At 34.7% G+C, this 13208-nt stretch overlaps 3 protein-coding genes across 4 annotated transcripts; 2 read left to right on the top strand and 1 right to left on the bottom strand.

The window, feature by feature from the left end:
• The first annotated feature begins 144 nt into the window (after window positions 1-144).
• On the top strand, window positions 145-5394 carry LOC124433907 (zinc finger protein 595-like). 2 transcript variants are annotated; one of them, XM_046983759.1, is made up of 4 exons: window positions 145-222; window positions 1123-1184; window positions 1894-3880; window positions 4292-5394. In XM_046983759.1, the coding sequence occupies exons 3-4, from the start codon at window positions 1942-1944 to the stop codon at window positions 5224-5226; spliced, it is 2874 nt and encodes a 957-aa protein (XP_046839715.1). In that variant the 5' UTR covers window positions 145-222; window positions 1123-1184; window positions 1894-1941; the 3' UTR covers window positions 5227-5394. The 2 variants fall into 2 exon arrangements, with proteins under 2 accessions (XP_046839715.1, XP_046839716.1); XM_046983760.1 differs by lacking the exon at window positions 145-222 and adding an exon at window positions 237-351.
• A 1079-nt stretch (window positions 5395-6473) lies between these two features.
• Window positions 6474-8132, bottom strand: LOC124433914 (zinc finger HIT domain-containing protein 3-like). The gene is made up of 5 exons (XM_046983771.1): window positions 7969-8132; window positions 7849-7880; window positions 7618-7692; window positions 7310-7390; window positions 6474-7134 (listed from the first exon to the last, which is right to left on the bottom strand). The coding sequence occupies exons 1-5, from the start codon at window positions 8034-8036 to the stop codon at window positions 6965-6967; spliced, it is 426 nt and encodes a 141-aa protein (XP_046839727.1). The 5' UTR covers window positions 8037-8132; the 3' UTR covers window positions 6474-6964.
• A 112-nt stretch (window positions 8133-8244) lies between these two features.
• Window positions 8245-13161, top strand: LOC124433910 (zinc finger protein with KRAB and SCAN domains 3-like). Its single transcript, XM_046983765.1, has 7 exons — window positions 8245-8444; window positions 9720-9824; window positions 9989-10289; window positions 10705-10944; window positions 11471-11914; window positions 12306-12465; window positions 12648-13161. Exons 1-7 carry the CDS (start codon window positions 8322-8324, stop codon window positions 12799-12801), a joined length of 1527 nt encoding a protein of 508 aa, XP_046839721.1. The 5' UTR covers window positions 8245-8321; the 3' UTR covers window positions 12802-13161.
• Window positions 13162-13208: the final 47 nt, after the last annotated feature.

The following is a 13208-nucleotide window of genomic DNA, read 5'->3' as shown; positions in this document are numbered from 1 at the left end:
TAGGTACTGCAATGAGGCACTTTTTTACATCATGTCGGTCACTCCCATTGGTCACTCCCTGCATATAAATTTTAAAGAAATGAAATTTCAATAGACAATGGAAACACCATTGGAATTTTATTCCTCTTCCCAGTCATTCGGACTTCAGACAACGTGCAAGCAACATGGAGTTTTGGGCGGTGCACGATTTTGAAATTTACAAATTCAGTCATTTTCATGCTGGTAAAAGTTATAATTACATTGTGTTGTAGTGCTGTTTTTAAATATAAACTCACTACCTTTCAATGACATTTATTTCAATGGAAATGTTACTATGAAACTAGCTTACCTCGAAGCTGCCTATTGCTGCCGGTAAAGTTTAAAATTTACAATCAGAATCAGATTATAATTTTGAGATTGAGAAAAGGAAATTCGTGATAAATCTGGTCAAACCACCATATGACATACGCTTGTTGTATAAGAAACTTATAATAAAACCACAAAGTGCTCCGCTAATTCAATAAAGCCTTGATTTGAAAATTTGATATGGGCAAGCGCTTCTTTTGTACAAATTGTGCGAAGTCGTAATGATCGTATTATATAATTTATTATTGAGCGTTTATAGTGATTAATTTTTATGATATACAATATTATTTAATAGAAGAAAGGAGAGAATTTTCACTGTAAGTTATTTGAGTTTGACTTTCATCACAGAATACTAAAGTTGTGACCAGACCAGTAAATCATGTACTGTGATTTTTGTGTCAATATTATTGACCATTGATTTGCTTGTCCATTCAGTGCAAGAAACTGAGGCAGCTGTCCCCTGTGGATGAATTTTAGTTTAAAAATTCTGCCATTTTGAATATATAGAGCGTGTGTTGTCTCTGTCTCCTGCTCCAGATTGTGTGGCAAGTCAGTGGCACATTTTGCTTACAAAAGTAATCTTGTTCTATACCTTAATATTCTGAGCTATAAATATATAAAGGCAGAAAACGTCAATTTATGGTGGCATATAGATTGACCTTTTTGACGAGTGGACTATAGAAAAATATGCCATTGATTTGGTGACTATATTTCATGCATATGTTGAAATGTTAATGTATGACATCTTTACATTTATGCTGGTTTGATATTTACTAGTACTCCAACATCTACCCATCTTTATTTAAAGAAAGGAAGTGGCATAGGAATATCAACAGGAGGTATGTGATATGAAAATGTCCACTAATAACATTTATATTAAATAACTCTTGAACAATTTTTATGCTGGGAATCAGATTCTGGGATCTGATTGTTTTGGTTCCAACTTTTGGTTGCTTGTTCAGATGGTCTGATATTTTGTTGACAATTCAATTCATTTAGATGCCTGTAGTCTTAAGAGCAGCCTTTTGTTTATCCAGTACATTTATCGATATATATTTTGTGTATTTTTATTCTTGTTTTCAAATCTTTTTCAAATCTAATTTCTCGCTCTAAATCAAATTGGGAAGTATGGAAGTAAAAAGTCTGAGATCAGTCGGCTTCCTCTGATATTGTTGGATGAAATTGGAACAAGTTCTATTTCCATCCGATTTTTTAGATTGAAGGATCCGACTGTTGGAGGCAAACTCTATATGTGTTTACACGATCCATCTTTTAGGATGCAATAAAATCGGATCCGACAAATTGGGTCATGTGAATTGGCCTTAAGAACATGATGAAGTTACATCTTTGTTATAGTTTATAAACAGACCATAAAATTGATTGTCAATTTTATATTGTTGTTTGTTGGTATATTTATAACCCCTTTTCCACTCTTGCAATTTATATTTTATGGAACTTTAGTTCAGTTAGCTTCATTGACAACTTGAAATGTTAACAACAATTTCACTGATATATGCGTGCAAGTGATGTAACTTGTTTTATTTTAAGGAATTATTGTCCATTGAGTGAGTGGAACTGTACGCTTCGAGCAACGAAATGGTTGACCCGTGGGATATTCTGCGAGAGTTAGAAATTCCTTTGATTGAGTCGGAAAACAATGTGAATGAAGAAGTCGTAGTTGTTTCAGAAAAACCCACTTGTGATATCTGTGGAAAATGCTTTTCAACCAAGGGTAGCTTAATGCGACATAAAATAACTCACACTGGAGAGAAACCTTATGAATGTGATACCTGTCATAAACGGTATACTCAAGCAAGTACCTTAGCTAGTCATAAAAAAGCGACGCATTTGAAGGAGCTTCCTTATGAATGTATTGTTTGCCAAAAAAAATTTGCTAAAGCGAGAACCTTACTTGTTCACACACGAATACACACGGGAGAGAAACCTTATAGTTGTGACATTTGCAGTCGATGTTTCTCACAGCAAAACGGTTTGAAGAAACACATGAAGACGCACGAAAATAGATCCGACAAAGTTTACGTGTGTTGCTTTTGTAATGAAAGCTTTACAAATTTTGGTGTCTACACAACGCATAAGAAGGAACACGAGGCGTCTGGTTTTCGTATCAAATGTGATATTTGTGAGAAAACATTTGACAAACTTCGTTCTTTAGCTGTACACAAGCGATTGCACACAGGCGAGAAACTTTATGAATGCGATATATGCCATAGGCGTTTTACCCTTAACACTATACTGACGAAACATAGAATGACTCATACAGGGGAGAAACCCTACGAATGTGACATATGTCACCAAAGGTTTCGACAATCAAGTACAATGAACAGACACAGAAAAAGACATACCAACCAGAAACCTCACAAATGCGACGTTTGTGGTCAGCAGTTTCTCCAGTCCATCACACTAAAACGGCACAAAAATATGCATGCTGGTGTAAGATTTGATTGTGATATTTGCAAGCGGCAGTTTGCTCGGTCAGACTATTTGGCCAATCACAAGAAGACATGCACGGGTGAACAGACGCAACCCAAAGCACAACCAAAAAAGCAAAGTGGAAATATAAAGAAAAAGTCTAGCAATCTGCCATGTGGTGATTGTGATACACGATTTGCGAATGTTAGTCAACTAAAAAAACATAAAGAAACTTGCTCTAAGTCTATAGAATGTGGTGATAGTGTTCACAAAGAGGAAAGTTTGCAAGCATTGTCGATACGGAGGAGCGAAAGAGTGAAAGAACAGGCTCTAAAATGCATCGTATGCAGGAAATCATTTTTCAATACAAGCGAACTTGAAAAGCATCAGAGCTTATGTTCTCGTGAAATGTCAGAAGAACTTAAAATAAACTCAGAAAAGGAAGAATCAATCAAAAGTAATGAATTGTCCACAGCCGAATTGAATCGCGAGGGAAATTTGTCAAATACGAGCTCAGATAAAGCACGCGGAAATTCATTAGCTTGTCAGGTGTGTAATAAACGGTTTTTGAGCGAAACTAATCTTCAAAGACATACCAGTGTATGTTGTCCGAATACTTTGTCAGCAAAAACTAATGAAATTAGATCAAGAAACATCCAATCAAAGAAAAAACCTAGATTCACTAGCATTATTGAAAAAACGAAAATAAAACGCCTTTCCAAAGAACAGAGTACAACTGAACGAGGTGTCTCGTATAATGCTTTAACAGCTGCAGATGTGCGTACAATTCCGAGAAACCTGTTCAGTAAGAAAACTGTTAGACGACCAAAAGCCAACTTGGAGTGTGAAATTTGTGGGAAAAAGTTTTCAAATAAGATCGTTTTAACACGGCATAAAAAGAAGCACGAAAAAGGGCGAGTAAAAGATCCAACAGTGTCGAAAAGCAAATTTTTGGAATCTTTTGGTTTAGCGAGGCGAGCAGAAGCACACGTACCTGAAGTGGGAGCTTTGAGTAGAGGCCTTAGGGAACAAAGTGGGGTAGAAAAAGAGATGGAAAAAAGTAGCCCTAAATTGGATACAGTTGGAGTTGGTGACTCGACCCAAGGTAGTAAATGTAGATGTATTGTATTGTTAGGCAAATATAAATGAACCAAAGAATATTCGTTCCAATCAACTAAAATATTCATTAAGTTTATTTCACTCTAAACATTTTTTATAACTCTCAACTTGGTCTGACTTTCGTTTATTTTGGTCGTTTTACGTTTGTCGATAGAAAACAGAAAAAACATACGTTTGAACCAACGAATGTCAGTGTGTAGCTAATTTGAAAACGCCAACAATTTTGTGCTCTATGAAAATATAGAAAACAATTAGCTACCTTTTTGTGTTTTATTATAAGCAATTTTCAAATATCTAAATTTGTTTTAATTTTGGAGAAGATATCCTTGCTTGTTTTAAAATCAATGATTTTTTAAGTATAGCCATGTTCTAGAACTCATCCTTCTTTTTTTATCAGGTTCCAATGGTGATGATATTGATAACGAATTCTCTGTTGACGACTGCGAAAATGAAGAGAATTTTGATAACAACAGTAAATCAAATGGTAATTCATTTGCCGCTCTCAATCATATGATCAGGAACAATAATATTTGTACAGAGGATGCAGTTTTGACAAATGAAGTTATTCCGATAAGTTCTACCCCACAGTCAACGGAAAGAGTTTCAAGAAAGCTGAAAGTCGCTTCAAGAAACGTAGAAAAATTGAAAGTTGCTCTCAAAGGTATGAATAAGTATAAATGTGACTTCTGCACTAAGTCTTATCGTCTTCGACGCCTGCTTGTTGCCCACAAGAGAGTCCATAAAGGTGAAAAGCGCTTCGAGTGTGGCATTTGCCACAAGAAATTTAGCCACAACTACATTTACTCCAAACATATGAGACGTCACGAAAATCCAAAGCCGCATACGTGTGAGTTTTGTAATAAAGCTTTTGCACATAAAAGTGCTTTGGAAAGGCATAAATATACGCATATTTATGGTAATCAGTTCAAATGTGATATCTGTGGAAAGGCGTACTCCTCTTCCAGTTATCTCAAACTGCATCAAAAAGTACATACAAATGAAGGAAAGCCATTCAAATGCGACATTTGTGAAAAACGATTTTTATCAAAGAATACTTTATTAAAACATAGACTACAACATACAGGAGAACGACCGTTTGAATGTGAATTTTGCAAGAAGACTTTTGTTCAATCCTCCAACTTGCATAAACATCGAAGACTCCATACTGGCGACAAACCTCATCAGTGTGACGTGTGTCAAATGAGATTTTACGACACAACAGGTTTGAAGCGCCACAAAAGTACCCACGTGGATAGCGCTACCGGGAGAAACCACCGAGGAAGTATGAATGTGATGTATGTAAACGAAGATTTGTCGCTTCGAATGATTTGAATCGTCATAAGCGAATACATACGGGGGAAAGACCTTACCAATGTGATATTTGCCAAAAATCCTTTCGTCAGTCGAGCGTCTTAATCTGTCACAAACGAACACACACAGGCGAGAAGCCTTTCGCTTGCGATGTTTGTGGGAAAAGATTTGGAAAAGGTGTGAATTTAAAAAGACACAAAGTGACGCACAGCAATGAAAAACCTTTTGATTGTGAAGTGTGTGGTAAGAAGTTTGCCGAAAAAAGTTACTTGGTCAAACACATGAAGTCACATGACGTAGGTAAACAACTGGAATGCGAAGTTTGTCAGAAAAAGTTTACTGAGTCGAATCGTTTAAAAGATCATATGACCACACACACAGGTGAAAAATCATTTATTTGTGACATTTGTAATAAGGCGTTTTCCTTGGCTCGTAATTTGAAACGACATAAATTGACGCATGGCAAGGAGAAGCCTTTTGAGTGTGATGTTTGCAAAAAAACATTTGCACTAAAAAGCTACTTGGAAAAACACAAGAAAAGTCATTCAGATGACAACCCTCACGCATGTGATGAATGCCCCAAAAAGTTCAGAAGTTCCCACATGTTAAATCGACACAAGCGCACGCACACGGGCGAGAGACCTTATGAATGCGATGTTTGTGAAAAACGTTTCGTGACCTCAAGTGATCGTAATCGACATAAGAGAGTACATTCAGATGAACGTCCTTACGGGTGCGACGAATGTAACAAGCGGTTTAAACAATCTGGTGCATTGATGGAACATAAAAAAATCCACACGCGAGAGAAACCATTTAAATGCGACATTTGTGGTATGGCTTTTTCCAAAAGAGATAATTTACGACGTCACAAGGGTATTCATAGCGATTTAAATTCTTTTGAATGCGATATATGTCAGAAAAGTTTCTCGGACAAAAGTTATTTGACAAGACATGTAAAAACTCACCATGATGTGCAAACTCAATTACCCATATCTCTGGACGAGAATTTCATTGACTTGTCGTTGATTAATTTTGGAAATTTTCTCGTTTCAGCATGAGCATGAGAGCTATTCCATTCAACTTTACTTTGTAAATATTTTCCAAGATAAAATTCATTAAGGATATATAAGTGTATGACACTTAGTATTCAACAATTTTTTTTTCTTAACTTATGAGTGTTAGTTGTGTGGCATTTATATAAAATGTTTTGACGTTACCCATTTCTATTGGATAATTTTTTATCCTCAATTGAATTAAGGAAAAAATGATTCAGTATGCAAGAATAGATGTGTACATAAATATTACAACTGTTTTTTAAACTTGTGTCATTGGTGGATTACCACTAGCCACAATCCTCTAAACATGGAAAAATTGCACATGCATTATATCTTATTTTGACACATGAAATATGGAATGATTAGAGAGCCATGCCCCTATTCACCCCCAAATTACTCAAGAATGGGGGCTTACTATTATAAGAAATTGTCTTTGAAATTATTTGAAGCAAAAGAAAAAGCATATGGTTACAAGTTATGAAATACAGAATGTAAGTCATTTGGTGTACATATACATAGTCAATTATTTTATAGTGTCATTCATAATATGTCTTAACATTATTGAGCTCTGAGTCCAACTAAGATACAATCAACATTATTGCCTTTGGGTTTGAATGTACCAATGGAATATGATAGATGTGAAAATACAATAGGGCATGTAAGAACCGAGCAGGAGTACTTGCTGAGAATAATCATTCCAAAAATCATAGTCTATCATCCACCAATTTCAAGCAAACATTTGCAAATTCTGCAAACACTGGAAGTTTCATTGCCGCATCTAACTGATCTGCAACATCACTTTGCTCATTTATATTCATGATAAGTTGTCGTAAATGCTTATTCTGTAGCATGTCTTTCACCTCTTGAGATTTATCTATAAATAATAAAGAATACAATGTAGCTAACAATGTAGTCATGTGGGCTTTAATTTTTCAAAATGACAAACATATTAGCAAAGTTGTGAAGCCATACACATAGGTACGTACTCTACATACATTAAAATACTAAAAAAAGAATCCCAAATATTATCTAGTGATAAATATCATTACCTAACAATGCTAACTTTTCTTCACTAATCCTATCTTCATCATACTTTGATTCATCATCACACAATTCTCCCGGTTCTAAATCTTGGTAAGTAAAATATACATGATTATAGATTGTTCTTCAAATCTATAAGAAGCAAGTAAGAGCACACAAATTTGTCTTTAATATGTTTTCATGGTCCATTATGCATGGTAGATTTTGTTCAGCCACCAACTTAATAATACATTACATGTGCTAAAGTCCAATGAAGACTCATATTTATATTATATATAAATTAATGAATCCATTTGTTTCCTATTATATAATTTACCTGGACCTAAAGGTCTCTTTGCTTCCACTTCAACACATGAAACAACTTCCTCAAACTCTTGTTTACAACACAAATCTGAAACGAAATTCAAAGTACAAATTGCACCTTCAAACTTCTCTTTAAAAATCTGGTTCACTCCATAAAAACATGAGATTTTTTAAGTAGCAATACCATTATGCTGTTTTGTTTAAGTGTGAAATACGTCTTATATGCTGAAATATTTTCACCTACCTTTATGTGTCTTGTAACAACCAACAGAGCAACTGTAAAAAAATAGTCAAGTTTAATTTGTCAATTGTCAAAAACATTTCAAAATTTCGATGAAGTACAAATTTATACAGCCACACTTACTATAAAATTCGACAAGCAGGACATCTGTATTTGCTTTCGGTTAATTTACAAACTCCGCACTGTTTCATTTTTTGACGACTCAAATTAATTTTCAAATTTACGTTCACACTGTCAAACAAGTGAAGGAAATTATGTTTACAATGTGTTATTATGTTGTTGTTGAACGCACGTGGGATTCGCAGAAACTGATCTCATAATGACCCAATACAGCTTATATACTATCCAAAGAATACCCATGATGCTACCCGAGTTGATGAAGCGCGTGCTCACGATCTTCCCTTTTGTCCCTGGAAGGAGGTGAATTTTGCTTGCAAAAGAGCTTGATTTTTCTAATTTATTTGCTGGATTTGGTCATGAAAGTCATTGTATGTATTGGCGAAACGCGGATTTTAGTCCCTTGCGACGATAATGAAGATATAACGGTAAAAGAACTTTGCGAAAAAGCGGCTTTAAAATACAAGCGAATGACCAACAAGGTATGCGTCACTAATATATCCCACTGAAACCTCACATTTTCTCTCAAAGTACCTTGACTATCCTTTATCATGGTTAGAGCTTTTTATGTAATTTTGAAAAGATGAAATTGCCGCGGTAAACACATGTATTCAAATACGGAATGTGCAAGGAAATATTGCAAAAAAAGCGATTTATTTATTTCGATAAATTGACGAAGAAGTTTTAAATATTCAAATTTCATGTAAGACTCAACTTTCCTTTTTTTTGTATTCTCTCATGATTTTACCACATTAATTTTTTAAATTAAATAATTTGACTGTGATTTAAGTCATTTACTGATATTCTGTTTTATGTTTTTGAACGATACGTTTTGTTATACTGTTATACCAAAAGACAGGTTAGTCTAAAAAGCTTTTGACATCAATATCTTGACACTTGAATCTTCTTGCTACAATAATTAAATATTTTGTCATTTCCTGAGAGCAACATTTTAGATGTCACTTTTATGTATTTTATTTCAGCGTGTGAAAGGTAGATTTACGTTTTTGATTTCAATTTACTCTTTCGTGCTTAATAGCGAAAAAAATAGAATACAAGAATAATCTTTGGTTTAGCCGTTTAGGGTTAGGGTTTGGGTCAGGTTTTAAAAGTTAAAGTTTCATACTGTTGGGCATTTTTTTTTTGAAGTTCCTACCTGGCTTCTGAGCATGTGGACACATCATATAATTCTACATATCTATTGAAATGGATGATAGCAAAGTTTTGGGGCAAAAATTTTTTTGGCTGTTATTGTAAGCTGGATGTAAGATATAGAAGAGGATCTAGGTCAAATTATTTATAAACAGGCTGCAAACAGTAGTACAGCCAAGTGAGAGCAACCATATTTAGCCAGGCTACATCTGGTGGAACTTACATGGTTACACCGGGTTTAATTGGCAAGAGGAAGCAATCATATTTTCATTTTCTGAAAGACAGACTGTGTTTTTTTGTTGCCTTAGTATATCAGTAATTATTTAAGTACAAATAAATATTTCTTATCACCATAAAAGCTGTTATTTTGAAAATAGTGTGAATTGTAATTACTTGATCATTTATCATCCTATGTCAATGCTAATTTACACCATCAATACACTTTAAAATTTGTTGTAAAATAATCTGTTTGAATAAAAAATGTTTTGAGCCTTTACTTTTTCAGCATAAATTTTATTCAACAACTTTTGCTTAAAATTTCAACAAAAACTGTTTTCCCCTTAAAACTCTCTCGAATTAATTTCTTGTTTATTGTTGAATTTTAGAATCCTGATGATGACATCAAAATTGCTCATCTCAAAACGCAACCAGAAGGAGCAATGGTGGATCCTGATGATAAAGTTAGCAATGTTGCTGAGGATAAAGAAATCGTAAGTTTGTTTTCTTTCTGTATTATTGCTTGGTACACTAAACTTTGTAAAGTTTAATTTACATTTTCGTCTGACAGTTTTGAATATGTTAGTAAAACTGTTGTCCTTCTCTTTTCAAAAAAATAATATTTGAGGTTAGTTTAATGTCATCTCTTCTCCTGTAGTTTACAGCTGTTCTGGAAGAACCTCTACAAACACAATTACCGTTAATAAATACTAGTAATGGTCAAGTTGTTCTCGCCTTGCTTAACAACGATGGCAGCCAGTCAACAGATGCAACAGTAGCAAATTCTCAAGCAGTCAGTCAGAGTTTTAATGTGAGCAATCTATCTCCAGTGTTCATTAATGCCCTCATGGGAATGTTACAACAAAGTATGAATCAACAACAACCTGGTATGGTTTCCCCAACAATGGCTGATTTCACCAACACAAGCCATGCATCACAATTATCTCAACCAACACAAGGTACATATGTGTGTTAATTGTGACAGTATCTCTAAGTCGTGTTTATTGAAGCATTTTTGGCATCAAAGCATTAGTATCACAATGGCTTATACGTACAAGATCATGTATTATTGACTGGGAGGACATGTTGCTTTAGTTCACTTTTGATAAAAACACTTGACTGGTGGAAGACATTAGATTTGAGCATATCTAGACTTGAGAGGAAAATATGTAAGTTTTAATATAACTTATGATGCAAACGTTAAACTAGGGCTTATAAGGAGTCTAATTTCAACATCAGATCTTCCTTACAGAATACACTAGCTTGGAGTTCAACATCAAATCACTTCTGCGATTTTTCTCAAATTAGCAATTTTTCATGTCATCTTTTAGCTTTAAAATCAGATTTGAAGTTTTTTCCATTTTTTTCATGAAGTAAATAACGTTGATGATATGTTGGACGATGAAGGTGAAGATGAGTCTGACAACAAAGATGGAGAAAAGAAAGACTTTCCTTGTGATCAATGCCCAAAGAAATTCAAGACAGCCTGGAGACTACGTCAGCATTTGATTGCCCACGCGAGACGCGAGGAAATGAAGAAATATGAGTGTGACAAGTGCGCAGCGACATTTATATCAGAATGGCAGCTTAAACGGCATGCTAAGATTCACAATGGTTAGTCTACTAAAGATGTTATTATAGTGCTGCGTTTTTTTAAAATTGCGGTAATTTATGGTGAAATGAAGCCCGAAATAACAAAGTTTAGTGAAATGAAAGATTGGTTAGTTTTTTTAATACTTTTTTTGAGATTTCTTTGAGTTTTGTTGTATTTATATGAAGTTGAACCAACATCATTCCTCGTTTTCAAATTTCAGCACGATTGCTTTGAAAACCATGAGTTGATTGTAGTTTAGCTGAAGTTCCGATGACTCTTATTCAATTCACATTAAGAATTTTCTAAATTTTCCATCCAAGATAATCCCCCACTCCATGCTTTGTGATGTTGAGAAAGATTATCCCCACCCCAGGCTTTGTGATGTTGTGGAGGGACACAGTCACACTTACCCTGGGTCTATCATCCATTACATTACTATCGCGAAAAGATTTAATTATTTTATTTCGAATCTCGTTCCTTTTGATTTTGCATTATATATGAAATGAAAAAAATTTACCTACTTATAAATCATTTGCTTATATTTAGGTGCGATAAAGCCCCGCTTTTGCCTCGTCTGTAATCGTGCTTTTCGAGGCTCCACCGATCTCAAAGTCCACATGCGCACACACACCGGGGAAAAGCCATTCAAATGCGAGACGTGTGGCAAACCTTTCAGTGATCGCTCGGCCTTGAGACGTCACACGATGACACACACTGGTGAAAGACCACGCCCATGTCCTTATTGTCCGCGTGCATTCAGGCAGACCGCACCTTTAATCATTCACATGCGTCAACGTCACAATATCAATATCCGACATCGTTGTGATGTATGTTACATGTCATTCTGTGAAGACGAGCCTTACATACTTCATATGAACAATGTCCATCATAAGACGGTTACGTTAGATGATTTAAAGAAAGAGGACGCAGAAGGTAGCAATGGAATGGACATGCAACAACGAGATAACGATCATAGTGTGACTGACCAAGGTTGATATTCAGAGTTTTTATTTTTTTCTTTTACTTATTCAGCTCACTTTAAAGGTACATCAGAACGCATTTCAATAACCTGTGAAACTGTAGGTTGTTTTTCAATAACCTGTGAAACAATGTGCGCATATAACTGTTGTTATATGCGCATATTGACCTGTTGTGAAAAAATATTAAAGTAATCTTTGATGATACAAATAAAATACAGTTGTATAATGTTTAGGTTTACTCAGCTATCATGAATGTTAAGGGTTAATATTTTTGAAATATCTCTCGTTGTGTTGATTGTATTTTTGTTTAAGGAACCAAATTCTTAGACTCCATCAAAATCCGCCCATTGCTTTTTATATTAAGTAACAAACTGCTTATTAAAGGATTTTTTTATATATAGTTTCAGGTAATGGTCATACAATAGTGGAAGAAATGATGGACAATGAAGACGTTAAACAAACAATGGTTGATAACGAGCAAATGATGCAACATGTCGTTGACGAAAACAAGTCGGAAGAAAATGGCGAACAGGTTGCTGCAGAAAGAAGTCTAGAACACACGTAAGGAAGTATATCTTTGAAACTTGTTGAAATTTTTTTAGAGTTTTTTGTTTCTTTAGCCATATATATATAATCAAATGTTCAAGTTTTAAAGTCTTGTCAAAATTGCCTTGTATGCTCACCTCAAAACCTTTTGGGTGGACTATAGTTCAATTAAAATCGCCTATTTATTATTTACTTAGCTACATGACAGATTCTGGTGAGAACGAGCAAGGAGGAGCGATTACAATCACAGCAGTAGCTGGTGGTCAAGACGGCCAAGAAATAGTTCTTCCGGCTGATTTAGTCGTTGCTCATCAACTCATTGCTGTACAGCAGTCTAATGTGGATGTTTGAGTGGGATCTCTGTTGATTCAAGGTGTTAATATGTCACGTTTTCAGGGTATGTGCGTGGTGTATGGAGACGTTATGTTTTTTTGTTAATTTCATGTTTATTGGACTTTTGTCATCGTCAGATTGTTAAAGTTATGATATTAAAATTATTGTGAAAAACGAACGAAACAATATTTTAGTTTTGTCATGTTCATACATCAATATTCATGTGATCATTCATAAAGTAAAATTTCACATTTGATTGAGCAAAAAATGCAAAGTAACTGCTAGAAGAGAAACGTCGCTTTTTCGGAACGGTTAAGATTAGAGAATGTCATATTTTTCTGTCTGCAAATAAAAATTGGAAATTACCAGTTCTTAGAATCTTGCTACCATCCAGTTCTTAGAATCTTACTACCTTTTCCGTTTTT

The sequence above is a fragment of the Xenia sp. Carnegie-2017 genome, unplaced genomic scaffold (genome assembly GCF_021976095.1).
Source record: "Xenia sp. Carnegie-2017 unplaced genomic scaffold, XeniaSp_v1 HiC_scaffold_14, whole genome shotgun sequence".
NCBI lineage: Eukaryota > Metazoa > Cnidaria > Anthozoa > Malacalcyonacea > Xeniidae > Xenia > Xenia sp. Carnegie-2017.
Note: the sequence above shows the minus strand (reverse complement) of the source record. Positions and strands in the feature narration are given on the sequence as shown.

What these genes read in the sequence shown, in the direction of transcription:
- LOC124433907 (XM_046983759.1), top strand. Translation starts at nt 1,942, where the DNA reads ATGGTTGACCCGTGGGATATTCTGCGAGAGTTAGAAATTCCTTTGATT. An exon ending in AGTTGGTGACTCGACCCAAG is followed by an intron (nt 3,881 to 4,291) that starts GTAGTAAATGTA and finishes TTTTTTTATCAG; the next exon opens with GTTCCAATGGTGATGATATT.
- LOC124433914 (XM_046983771.1), bottom strand. Translation starts at nt 8,036, where the DNA reads ATGAAACAGTGCGGAGTTTGTAAATTAACCGAAAGCAAATACAGATGT. An exon ending in CCTGCTTGTCGAATTTTATA is followed by an intron (nt 7,881 to 7,968) that starts GTAAGTGTGGCT and finishes ATTTTTTTACAG; the next exon opens with TTGCTCTGTTGGTTGTTACA. An exon ending in AGAAAAGTTAGCATTGTTAG is followed by an intron (nt 7,135 to 7,309) that starts GTAATGATATTT and finishes TATTATTTATAG; the next exon opens with ATAAATCTCAAGAGGTGAAA.
- LOC124433910 (XM_046983765.1), top strand. Translation starts at nt 8,322, where the DNA reads ATGAAAGTCATTGTATGTATTGGCGAAACGCGGATTTTAGTCCCTTGC. An exon ending in TCATAGTGTGACTGACCAAG is followed by an intron (nt 11,915 to 12,305) that starts GTTGATATTCAG and finishes TTTTATATATAG; the next exon opens with TTTCAGGTAATGGTCATACA. An exon ending in GAAAGAAGTCTAGAACACAC is followed by an intron (nt 12,466 to 12,647) that starts GTAAGGAAGTAT and finishes TTATTTACTTAG; the next exon opens with CTACATGACAGATTCTGGTG.